Below are 13461 nucleotides of genomic sequence, written 5' to 3'. Positions count from 1 at the left end.
ATACTAACACTAGTAAGAATTCCATTTTTAGATCCCTTTAAGTTACAGGGTATAGCAATGATGTGGGCAATACCTGATCATGTTGAAGAAACAATCATTTCAGCTAAACCACCCATGGTTAATATAAAAAATTAGATGATAATAATAATAAAAACATCCACTTAGTTCATAAAATACTGAAAAGTTAACCGTGATTAGCCTGCTTCTGAGTTGAAGCATGGCTGCAGTAAATGCATTTACCACCCAGCGCTAATTGCCTCAGGTGTGCTGCTGATTGTAGTGTTAGCCTAGCAGCGAACGGCCACATATTTTGCTCATATTTTTGATTTCTTTAGAAAATTTCGTCAACTTTCTTTCTTTTCTTTTGTGTGTCTGTGGTTTACTTATGATTTGTTTCCACTTGTATCACCGTGTAGAACAATGTATACAGCCCTTAACCTCTCGACTTCGGACGACTTCAACATGTCAGAGTTTGACTCTCAGAGACAGCAGGAGCTCTCCCACCGCTCCGTCAAAATAAGCATAATAATCGTTTTGGGCGTCGTGGTCACGTTGGGAAACATTGCAGTTCTCCTGGCTATTACTTCCTCAGTGTCCGGCTGGTCGAGAAACTCTCGGTACTTTCTCCTCTCGCTCACTGCAGCAGACTCTGCGTTCGGACTGCTGGTCATGCCCTTGAACCTTTGGGTGAGTCTGCTAAAGGATTACACTGAAGGTCCAGATGGTTTTTGTCACCTTGTGGCCTTTTGCAATGCCACCGTCTACTCCACCTGCATGTACACACTGGCCATGATAAGCCTGGAGAGGTACATTGCGGTGTTTTACCCGCTTCAGTACTCATCTCTGCTGACAAGGAAAAGGACGCTGTTTCTGATTGCCTTCGCCTGGTGCTTTCCTCCCATTTTACTCTCGCCGATATCGTTACCAGATGGCATCATCCAAGTTCATTTTTCCACCGCATCACTGGTCTGCAACCCATCTTACTCTACAAATATTGGATACTCCCTAAGCTTGACATGTGTAATATTTTTCCCTTGCTCTATCATCATGACATTTGCAAACCTAAAAGTCTGGTGTGCAGCCAAGAGACAGAGGTTAAAACTGCGCAAATATGACAGCGCGCGGCGCAGTAGGCTTAATGTGCCTTCCAGAGTGCTTGTGCCTGTGATGGGAGCCTACTACATCTGCTGGACTCCTTGCATGGCAGCAATGATCTACAATGGTAAGCAAAACCTCACTAGATACGTAAAGTGAGTGTGTGAGGATGGTGGATGATTTTCTTCTACCATCCTCATTTCATATATGAATATATCCCATGTAATATAGTCTGTTTATGTCTATAATTGTGGCATTTACTGGGACAAAATATCTGAGAACTACTCATATAACTGGCTTATTTTGTAGCAAGCTTTGCTTTTTTAGGTTTAGATAGTCTTTGATTATATAAGCTTAACTGGAAGAGGTAAACTTCACATGTACTTGTTTGTCTTGGTGTATTTCTTATTTGTGGTTTCAAAGGCCGTAAGAGAATTCAAAAGTAAGTATTTGAATGTGTTTATTAAAAATTGTATTAGATGGCTATTGATAGGTCCATTTCCCTTTTAAAAAAATATTTTTGTTATTATTATTATTGTAAATAAAAAGCTGATTTGGGGCCAGTTATATGACTCAGACAAATGTTAGTTTGATGGGTTATATCATTGCTTTCAGGGGTAAGGCAAGCACCTCCAAAGCAGACTTTTTTTAGTTTCTCTCATAATGCCAAGTGAAATATCCCCAGCTCCGTCTCAGGAGGTTCCTTTTGCAGTTATACTAACACTAATTATACTAACACTTTTAGGAATTTGTGTCACCCCATGAAGGGCCTCTGGTGTGAAAATTAGACAAAGAAAACATACAGAGCTACTTGCTCTGTAAAAAGGGAGCAGGTCAAAGTAGCCGCTGTCTTTTGCTAGGTACGTTGTTTTCACTTTGTTGATACTTGCCTTAACACTCATTGTTTTCTGCCTTACAGCAGTCACAGGTAGCAGTATACCAGAGTGGATTGAGTTTGTAGTGGTCTGGCTACCAACTTCCAATGGTTTCCTCAACTGCATCTTCTATTTCTGGATAAACCGAAACTTTCGCAAGAAATTCTGTCTAGTCCTTCAGAAACTAGCTCTGGCCCTCTGCCCTGAATTGGCCAGAACTTTTGGGTGTTGCACCACATCAAAGATGCAGTTTGCATCAGGAATTCTGGATAACAACAACAGTGTCCATGGGCGTTCCTCCAGTGTGTCATCTACCTGCACCTTGCTGTCTGTGGCTTAAGACCTAAAGAGCACCACCGGCATGGACACAAACATGGCCAGCAACCTCTGTACTGTGTTGCATTGTCTGACTGAGCTAGACAACTGAAGCCATGTTCTGACATAGTTCCATACAAGGTAATGAGGGTGAGAACTAAGCTTTAAAAGGGTCGCAGTACGAATGATTTGGTTATGATAGCAAACATTTAAAATTTCCTCTCTGCAGATTAAATCCAAATTTGCGATATCTTGATTGTAATATATTTTTTATTTTTTATCAAACTTCAGAATCAGTGTTCAGTTGACTGGAGCATGAATTTAGAACGGCTTTGGATTTTTTCTTTTACTTATTCACACTGCTGCAGAGATTTAATTTACAATTAGAGACAGTGTCTTTAAAACCACCTTTTATTTGTTTTATAACCAACCAACAAAGTTCTCTGTGCTCCCAAAAATTGACATTACATACAGTGATATAATCAGTCTTTCAGTGTCAGCCTGTTTAAACCTGTTGCACAGGTCACGATTAGCGAATTAGTTCGTTTTAAATTCTCTCTATATGAAACATTTCTGAACATCAGTATCTGATAATAAGCACACTGAAGGACTGAAACCATCTACCTCTTCTTCAATTTAAACTGTGCATCAAATACCTTGGCATATAACAGCTTGGAGAAGCTAACCTTTAAGTCACAGCTTTTCAGTGGGTGCAAGGAGGAAAGTAATTAAGCATCTATATTGTAGAAAGGTCACCACATTTGTGCTGGGAAGAGATAACTTGGATAAGATCTGAGGCTATGGTTGTTTACTTTGAGATATTAAGTCTAAGATCTTCCTCACACTATCTGCACTAAAGTTTTTGTCATGTTATCGGTTTATGTACATTTACAATGAATCGAGATTAGAATTCAGAAATTCCGTAACGTTTTATGCAGTTAATTTTAGCCTTTAGGTTTTCTGCTTGAGTTACATCATTGAAGTTTGTGCAAGGGCAAATGGAGGATCAAAAGTGTCACAAAATTGAAGTTAAAAAAGAAAAGAAAATCTGAATAACGTAATATTAACCTTTTGTATGTATATTGTTTGTGATTGAAAAATTCCTGATTATAAAAGAATTTATGTATTGATATATGGATAATTTATGAAATAAAGCATGATGCCTGTGAGTTGTTTCTTTTCAAGTCTTCAGTTTGAGTTTGATATTTACAGATGTATCATTGCAGAACTGAAATAAAGTTATAGTGAAAAATGTTTGCTGATCCTTTAGCATATATTTTTTTCTAGCTATGCGTGGTCTGATGCTCTACATCAGCATTGTTAGCTTCCAGTTAACATCTCTCTGCTTCTCTATGCTGTGGTATATAATAAATGCTAAACTGTACTATATGCTGTCAATGTTTTACCTGTTAATGTTTTTGTTTCAACTCATTGAAGTAGAGTAGCATTTTGCACTCGCTAGCTGTCTCACTCTCTCTGCCCTGTGACAGCCGGGATAGGCTCCAGCCCCCCCCCCCCCCCAAAAAAAGGATCAGTGGAAGAGGATGGATGCATGGATACCTAGCTTTCCTCAGTAAGAGGACTAACTAATGAAGATACAAGTTTGGTTTGTTTGATATAAATTATGCATTTTTTTAAAATTTTATTTTGGAGGGTTAAAACAAATTAATGATGATTAAGTATAGCCTAGTCTATTATTTCAGTGGGAATTCTTTGTTTGAAGTGGTAATATTGAAGCAGTATGGCAAACCTGGATGATTAACAAGCTCAAAATGAAAATTCTTGTTTGTGGTCATTAGATAAACGTTCTTTTCACCCAGAGAAGAACTCGGCAAGTTAGTCTATGCACAAAAAAATGATACGCCATTCTATTTTGGTAATATTTTCACTGTTTTATACTTCTGGGCAAATTTTTGAATAATATGAGATGGATTATGTTAATTGCTACCTACCAGTGTCATGTTAGATAACAGGTTGAGCTGTAGATCCGGAGCTTTTAAAAAAAATAAATAAATAAAATAAGCAGAAAATGATCCTTTGGCTTATGCATAATAGATGGATACAAGTTCGACTGATATTATGCCCAGTATTGCTCATGACAAAGGGCACAAAAATGAAACAACAGCTCGATACATGCATAATGAAGGGAGCAAACTGTGAGGCAGCTGCAAGTGGTCCCATAAGTAGTTTTGCAAAGAATGATGTTAGAAAAAACCCCAACATGACCTGATGAATCTCATGTCATGTGAAACCATCTCAGCATCTAAGACTTTGTGTCCATACGGCTCCACCTGAGCTGTCCTTCTGATATACACATTTTTAATGTTGTCGATTTTGGTCTCTCCTAAGGAAGATCTTAACGTCTTCAACTTCACCGAATCCTGCTCGGTGTCTTTTTTTACAGCACCACTAAATCTAAAACATACATGATGGAGTCTCACTACCATCTCATATTGCTGCATAATACATAAACTCAGGCCTGGGTGAATTTAGTGATTTCATCAGCAGGTGTCCTTTACAAAAGAATGAAGTTCTTCTTCAGCTAGAGTTGAATGTTTTTGATGAACCTAGACAAGTTTTAAAATTTTTAAATTCTTTCTGACATTGGTTCTCTGCATGTTTTTGTCACTCATCTCTCTGTGCACAAGAACAGGATTTTAATGTCCTTCTTTGTTAAGTCACACTAAAAACGTTTTCTATGAATATGTGACCCTTTCAGCTAACTCAAACCCTGTCAGAGATCAGGTGTATTCCCGCATTACCCAGAAGTGATTTTCGTAGCATCTGAGGTGTTTGCCAAGCTGGTCTCTTAAGACACTGAAGTGTTGTGCATTAGAAGCCTCAGTTCTTCTTAAGCCTTACTGCTGCCAGAAATGACAGGTGATTTGGTTTGGGGAATGGTGATTGTCTTAGGGATTCACACGCAGTATATTCATACAGACACCATATGTCATCTTATAAGAGCTTATCATTCTCTCTGGTCATAATTCCTGCCACAACAAGAAGTGGCTTCACTGGTCTTTGCTGAAAAGGTGATAAAATATCTAATATCTAGCTAGACAGAACACGGATCCCAATAAAGTCCAATGCATTGCTTCTATGGCTTTGGAAGTACAGTGCTTGAGACAATACTGTCAAAAGCTCCCTATTATAAAAATATTTTAATCTGTTGTTCATCTGCATTAGCCTCACTGCAGTTTTGTAAGCAGAATATTTTTACATTTTACTTTAAACTATTAACATTTTAAAGGCTTTAAGGGTATTACATGTTCAAACACCCTCTATCACACCCTGTTATTGTGTTTCTTTGCCCATAAACATTTGGAGATGTATGCTACAGAACTGTGTTTATGAAAATGAGAGAACTAGAGAGATTAATGATTTTAATATATACTTTGTAATGCTGTACCCACAATATTAAACTGCATGTTTAATATTATGTAGGTCTCTAGTGTGCTGTCAAAATGGCTCTGAGTAGCGGAGAAATAGACTTGTGACCTCTGGGGATACCCTCATCTGGTATTGAGACATTGACAGCTGATCTATCGGGTATTATAAGTTGCTGGAGGATGCCGACATGGACTGGGTTTGCTCCACTGCATCCCATGTATGCTCAAATGGAAGATGGTGAGGTTTAGAAGCTAGGTTAACACCTTGGATCCCCCTTGGGACAGGTGCAATGGGCACCACATCTGGATGGAGGCTGCTGCTGTAAGAGAGTATGGTTGGCATGATGGGTTTGCTGGTCTGGACCAGTACCACACACATCATTTTTAGGTGTGTGATACATGTCAAAGAAATGTCCACATATTTCCTGGCAGAACATTTCACAGGCACAGAATAATCGCTGGTCTTCATTTTTAATGTAACTGGTTGTAAAGTTGGAGCTGAATGGTGTATAGTTTCACTGTTTCTGGCAAATGCTTAATCCAAGACTTGGCATATTATCATCTTGACATGGTACTGCCATCTTGTGTTTCTACTAAGTATAACATGGCAAAAAAATGTATCTATATTTATATAGAGAGGGATCAATATGTCTATAATATTGCACAAAAGCAATTGGTATAATTTTATACCGTTGGATTTCTTTTCTGTTTCAGGATTTAACGTTTCTGTCCTACTAATTTTAAGTTTCATGAAGCCCAATACCAGTGTTACATGCACTATTCACGTAGCATTGGAGTCCTTTTTAAATAAACTACAACAGCATTTTGGTTTCTTGAAACAAGCCATACATTTATTTACTTAAGGAATGTGATTCTTTAATGAAAACCTGATTTAAAAGGATAAATCAACAGGCACGGATTTATGCTTCATGTGGCGTGTACTCTAAACTGTGATGGCTCTTGTGGAGATTGTAGACAGAGAAAAAACATCTTTCATTTCAATCACCCTTCCTGCTCTTTTCCACCTTTCACGCTTCCGGCAAAAAGTAGCTACACTATATATAGTAGTTACACTATAAACTGCCTATGAGAAAATCAAATAAAAGTACCCGCCTGGAATTTTAAATTAAATCACAATGGGGCCATGATTACATTTCTAAGAGATACTATAACATTTTCTCTCACCTCTATATAAAAAAATTAAATGACTTCATGTTATAAATCTGTTGCTTATCACACTGGGCTACAGTGTTAGATTATAAGGGTTTTAATGGCATCTTTCCAAGGTAGTTGTGATGTTTGGTCTTAATTTGAACCTATGAAAGAGCTGCTGCTGTTGTTTAATAGCAGTTATAATTGTAAATGTTTACCAATTATCATTATTTAAACAGCACTAGTCGGAGGTATGAGGAACGATTTGCTAATATAACTGTGGTAAACACATAGCATACAAAGCTGCATTCAGTAAAGCTGCCTTATTTAATGATAAGGCCTTTTCAGAGGCTACCATTTAAGGTGCCAGTTGAAACAGAAGTATGTGTCTGTACTGCATGTTGCCTGACTTCTTGTTTTTGGGCTGTTTCCATGTTCCGAGCATCCTCCTAGCACTCAACAATAACTGAGGTCCAGCTTTTGGCTTGAAAGAACCCATTTGGCCATGTGAAGAGTGGAACTTTCCAAGAATCAAATTGCTTCAAACCCTTCATCAGAAAGCATGCCTCATCCACACAGTGCCCATTGACTGAAATGGCTTTTCTTTCACCACACTCCAATGTATCAAGAGCAAAAGTTAATTTATTATCGAGCAGGATTTACCAGTGGCCCTAATGTGACACTGAAACATATGTCGAGGAAATAGCAATCAGCAAAGGAATTAATTTTCTAGTATTTTGTATATTAAATCAGAACCTAAAAGTTGTGACGTTTTAGAGCCTTTACTGTGATGATAACATGTTTTAGCTTGTTTTGGGGTTCTTTCTTTCATTTTTCTCTATTTGGCCTTTTTTAAAATTTCGTTTAGACTTTTTGCTTTTAATTCAGCTTAGTTTCAACCACTTTCCAGAGTGTGTTTGCTCTAGTTTTTGAAAATGTTTCGTTTTTGTTTTGTTTCATTCTTCATTTCAGTCTTCATTAATAAATATTATATGGAGGGAAAATTTTTCTAGCAGAATTTAGGAAAATCAGTGCAAGTACTACAATAAAAACAGAACTTTTTGAAAGCAATTGACTACGTCTTGTAGACATCCAAGGTTACATAAGGGCAGTTAAATAAAATTTCTTATTTACCAAAGTAGCAAAAACTAAAACTAAGGATGTGTGTGTGTGCATGTATATATATAGTTTAAATGTTATTTCCCAACTAGTTTTAGTTTTTATTTTAGATTTAGTTAAGTCAGTTCTATATATATATGTGCTTTAACCATGGTGATTTTTGCAGTAGGAGTAAGATGAGAGTGTGAGTGCATCAGGGATCTGTTCTCAGCCCCTTCTTGTTTGCAGACTGACAGTTGAGGTCAGGCAGGAGTCTCTGTGGCCTTTGATGTTCATAAACAACACTAATCTTTACAAAGAGTAGGGAGCAGGTGGAAGAGAGCCTGGAAAGGTGGCAGTGTGCACTCGAGAGATGAGGAATGAAAGACGGTTGAAACGAGACAGAATACATGCAGTGAAGCAAGAAGTAGTGGTAGTGAAGGTCGACGAGTTTGACTACCTAAAGAGGCGTGACCTGCTACGATGCATAGTTTGGAGATGGTGGCACTGACAAAATGACAGGAGGCTGAGCTGAAGATGTCAAGATGTTCACTGGGAGTGACCAGGATGGACAAGATGAGTACATCAGAGTGGTAGGGAGACAGTTATAGTCGAGATGGTTTGGGCACGTGCAAAGAAGAGCGGGTGGATACACTGGACAAAGGATGTTGAATATAGAGACGGCAGGCAGGAGGGAAAGTCACAAATCACACAAATTAAAAGAAAAAAAAAAAAGGAAACAGAAAACCTATATACATAAACCCTGATTTACATTTAATTATTTTCAGGAAGTAGTGACTGGCGAATTGCACGTCAAGGCCCATTTTATTGATAGTTTCAAAGAAAGGAAATGGCAGGTAAAATGTATAACAATGATATGTATTCATCTTATCTTTTATAATCAACAAACTTATTTTTGACATCTGCAGTTTTGTACTCGCATGTAAAAATAGCAGCAAGTTCATTCAGAACCTTTGAAATGACAGCTGACATCAATTTGTCTCTATTTGGAAAAAACTTTTTAATTACCATGAAATAAATTTAAATAAAGAATTTGAAAGCTTACCAAAACATATTTAACAAGACCAAATTAGCAACCTAGACAAAGGTTTAATAAATCAAACCAATAACAAATATAGGCCACAAATAATCATTAAACAGGGAAAGACAACTAAATGTAGACTGAAAGATACCCATCTATAGGTCAAATGCCAAACCCACTGATTATAGCCAAAGCTGCTACACAAGAAACACAGACCAGATTTTAAACTCTGCTGAATCAGCTGCTTGTGCCATTCACCCAAAACTTAAAGTTCAGATGCGTTACAATGAACAAAAGCTGTGAAAAAGCACTGGTTAAATAACAAACGGCATAGCAGAGGGAACATTAACAACTTGAAATAGAAATGAACTTTCTTTCAAGGGTATTCTGTCATTCCCTGTCATCTATTATACCTGGGTAATAAGTTGCATTGTATTTCTCTCTACATTTAAATGATTAGGTCATTTGAACGTGTATAAATTCCTGAAAAGAGAACATTGGCAGAAAGGGACAACTCCAAAAACAAATCAATGATGCAATATAATTAACTGCGATTTTCAAAAAGGATCCAACACAGACTTGAAAATGCATTCATAAAAGTGGAAAGATTATGAGTTTGCAACCGAGTGATAAAAGCAATCAAGCATTGCCTAACAGCTGAACTGTGCATAAAGGAGTGAATAAAATAAACCCTTTTATTGAGAGCTAACTGGCTATTCTGACTTTATTAAACCCAAGAAAATGCACTGGAGGTTATGCAAGTTATTATCCAATAAAAAAAGAAGAAGAAAAAAGAAACAGGCTGGAGGCTCGCTTCATCATCGCCCTGCATAACCTCTCCTTCAGCCTACCTATAGCTGGCGTAATGAAGATTCAAACTGCAGAACATGCATATGAAAGTTTAGGGTAAAGACAACACGTGACATTTATGACAACTGGCACAGTGAAGAAAGCAAAGGCTGACAATTTCATAAAGTCTCTGCCCAACTATCTATTTGGTGCACCAAGTAGACGGACAAGGACAAAAACACTTAATCAAACTACTCTCTCCACTCTTCTTGCTGCTGAGGACGTTGACACTACCGCGCGTGTCCAGGGTGAGGAGGTTTTGGTCAAACATTTCAAGGCCTCCGAGATGAAAAGACAGGGATGAAAACATGACGTCGCCACTCAAGAGGACCTCTGCTCAAAAATGAAGTAGCGATACACGATACCAATAACAACAACAGCAACAGCAGGTAACAACCAAATGGCCCAGGAGCTGCTGAAAAAAAAAAAATTACACAAACGTTAATTTGAAAACATTTTCATTTATACAGATATAAGGTGTCATTGCACTCGCCCCTCTGAAACAGTACAAAGAGAGCCTGAGACACATTCATCAGAATGACTAACCTGCTCCCCTCAGACTTTGCGACTTCTGCTTTCTACAGCACAAAATTGAAAAAAGGAGAAACACAAGTTGTGGAACAATGTGGAAAAGTCCAAATACAGTATCGTTTCATGGTGCATGGAACAGCCAATTTACCTTTGCAGTGTCCTTTTTTCTGTCATCCTATGAAGGAAAACAAAAGAAATCATATGATCGTTTTGTGATGCTGAGTAGAATTAAATAAATAAATACTGAAATTTATGTAACCATCAAGTGGGACTGGTGAAAGAACCAGAAGGCTAATTATCCCTCAAACATTCATTGATTTGTTGCAAGTGGAATCCACCAATTAAAAGTGATAATTTGAATACGGTTTGTGTGGTGTGCTGCCAGTTTCTATTAAAAGACAAAGAAACCAGCTCAGCGATTTTAATTATGTGGGAACCTAAGCAAAAGTCATCTGAACAGGAAGACAGCAGGAAACTTTCTTCAAACTCTGCAACTTCCTGTTGCACTGGAATGTTCATCTGGAGATAAGCTGGATTAATTTGCAGCAGTCCAAATTAAACAATTAATCACATGAACTGGACATCTTCCTATTTTTATTTTTGCAAGGCAGACCAGTCTTTTTTTTCTACAGCCATTTTCTTGTGGCGTTAAAATGAGCAGCTCACACAAACTGTTTTGTAAAAGACCCATAAAGATTGATTTTACAAATAGCTTTCACATTTGAAGTCTAAAGAGACTTTATATGTGAAAGCACTGGATTTGTCTAACTGAAACTGCTGGAGATTCATTAGCACTCAGTGGAAGCACAATGGATAAACAACAGTATGAACAGAAAATCTATCATCTAATGGTATAATTATGGTAAATTAGTAAATTTAACCATGTTTTAAAGTATATTATAAATATTGTGAAACTGTTGGGTGTATAATAGAGTGGCTGATAAGCTACACTAAATTTCCAACAAGCATAACATAAAATATTGTTACTCATGTTTAATTGGATAATATTTTTATTGTATTTTTCTGATGCTTTTTATATTTATGCTGTGATCTCTCTAGTTTCAGTATTTCTTTATGCTCGAATTGCTCAAAACCAAATTACTGCCTCACAGGAAACAGAAAATGTGAACATTAGACTGAATGTGATATAGGAACTTAAATAGAGAGCTACTGCTCATGTGATAGACTTGGTAACAAATCAGTTTCCACCCACTTTTACGTCATCTTATACACGACACCATCTGGAGGTGACTCCAAACAACTTAGGTGCAAATGACTCAATCTTGTGACATTATTTAGTTACTCTGTTTGATTTGGAAGGGTTTAGGCAACAATAATAACAAAGACATAATAATAAAGACATTTAACTTCAGTAATTGAAAGATTGGTTTAGACGTGTGAAAGAAACACTACAGGCAGACAGGCAGTCTTTCCTCCTTACCTCGTGAAGCTCCCCAATGTAATACTGCTGGAGCATCTCCCTGGCATCCGAGGAGTGACCCACATCCTCGAAGCTCTCTGTGGCATCTGCACCCGCCTGCTCCAGTAAAACCTCCTCACCTCCTGGATGCTAAAATCAAAAGTGGTTGACCTGGTTACTCTGAAGCACCTGACATGCACAACTGTTTTAGTATACTTGTTTAAGTTATGAATAATGACAGTATTACAGCTGAAATCACAGACAAAACAGTGAAATGCACTAATATTATAGTCTTCCAGTGTTGGAATGCATACATGGTTGGAAAAGACACACCCCGGGACATTCTCAGCCATTAGCTGGCATTCCCAGACCTCAACTCAACATTACTTACAGAAATTACAAGAACATATTAGAGTGAGTTTTCAAGATTGATACAACTATTTAAACTCTATTTTCCGTAATTTACAAACCTGCACCTACTCCCCATTTTACTATCAAAATACAAAGATTGAGGGGTGGCTATAGACGTTTGCACAGTACTGTTCAAAGACGTACCACTCTAGGAGCTAATTTTGTTACTTAAGCAATAAGGTTTGTTTTTTTTTTGTTTGTTTGTTTTTTTACACAACATGCAACTTTTAACTTCCAGAGTTTTTACACATTTTAGCCAGATAAAGGATTTTATCACAACCAGCCCACTGATTTATAAATCACATTTTTATCAGCTGTGTTTATAAAGCTATAAACATTCAGCCCAAATCGTCTGAAGAACTATCATCGGACAGGGCTAGCTACTACTTGTTAACCAAACTTAGCTAATCTATCCTACAACATTTGGACACCCTTGCAGAAGAAATGATAAAACAATAAGAAGGTTCTTTAAAGTAGGCCAGTCGTAATTGTAGATTATTTATACTGGCGGTTTTGAGTTTAGGATTGGGTCGTTAGCAGCAAATTAGCCGAAGACAATTTGCAAAGCTTACACGTCAACACGTAACGATAAGGATCACGCTCATCCTGCACTTCCAGGAAGCCCAGACAAATGGCAAAACCAAGGGGTTCACGAAGAAGAATTAATAACGACTACTTTAATGACAAAGCATGAGCTACTAGTCAACAGAAAGTCTTTCTTACCTCTTCAAGGAAACTTGAAATGTCATATACTTTATCGTGGATGATAAGCCATGTGTCGTTGCTCATATTATGTACTCTTACGTCTTCTAACGTGTAACATTTTACGCCATCGTCTACTGTTTCGCAATTTTTCTCAACACTGGAGTTACCAGCTTCACTATTCGCGTTAGTGAGATTTTCTTTATTTTCCAATCCCATTGTAACGTCAGTGCGACTGAGCGACTAGCTAACCTTAGCTTCTCTTAAACCTTAGCTATGGACGTAAAGATGGCTATAGCTATGTGTGCTGTTTGATTAGGCTCGAAAAGCCCCTGATAACACCGCAGGAAAAAAAAGTTAAAAGAAACACAATTTCAGTGCTGAGCAATTATATGTTACGAAAGCATTAGATACCCTAAACCGGTATCAGCAGACATGTGAAACGAACCAATGCCACCGTGTGTTGTTTGACCGTCGGGGCAGTAACCAAAGAAACTGTCACTTTCTCAGCAGTGACCAATCAGGTCGCCCAACTGATGATCACGAGACCATGGCGCAAGCCAAGGTTGTCAAGTGTGCGCT

The 13461-nt window shown here is 37.7% G+C and overlaps 2 protein-coding genes across 3 annotated transcripts; one reads left to right on the top strand and one right to left on the bottom strand.

The window, feature by feature from the left end:
* Positions 1 to 218: 218 nt before the first annotated feature.
* Positions 219 to 3624, top strand: zgc:162592 (histamine H2 receptor). Its single transcript, XM_004543121.2, has 2 exons — positions 219 to 1222; positions 2015 to 3624. The coding sequence occupies exons 1-2, from the start codon at positions 421 to 423 to the stop codon at positions 2308 to 2310; spliced, it is 1098 nt and encodes a 365-aa protein (XP_004543178.1). The 5' UTR covers positions 219 to 420; the 3' UTR covers positions 2311 to 3624.
* Positions 3625 to 8730: 5106 nt separating this feature from the next.
* cyb5b (cytochrome b5 type B) lies at positions 8731 to 13382 on the bottom strand. Of its 2 annotated transcripts, none has more exons than XM_004543120.2 (5): positions 12901 to 13382; positions 11788 to 11916; positions 10495 to 10521; positions 10362 to 10393; positions 8731 to 10227 (listed from the first exon to the last, which is right to left on the bottom strand). In XM_004543120.2, the coding sequence occupies exons 1-5, from the start codon at positions 13096 to 13098 to the stop codon at positions 10137 to 10139; spliced, it is 477 nt and encodes a 158-aa protein (XP_004543177.1). In that variant the 5' UTR covers positions 13099 to 13382; the 3' UTR covers positions 8731 to 10136. The 2 variants fall into 2 exon arrangements, with proteins under 2 accessions (XP_004543177.1, XP_004543176.1); XM_004543119.2 differs by having other exon boundaries at positions 8731 to 10230; positions 12901 to 13380.
* Between the last annotated feature and the right edge of the window lie 79 nt (positions 13383 to 13461).

Source organism: Maylandia zebra, linkage group LG1 (genome assembly GCF_041146795.1).
Source record: "Maylandia zebra isolate NMK-2024a linkage group LG1, Mzebra_GT3a, whole genome shotgun sequence".
Taxonomy (NCBI): Eukaryota; Metazoa; Chordata; class Actinopteri; order Cichliformes; family Cichlidae; genus Maylandia; species Maylandia zebra.
Note: the sequence above shows the minus strand (reverse complement) of the source record. Positions and strands in the feature narration are given on the sequence as shown.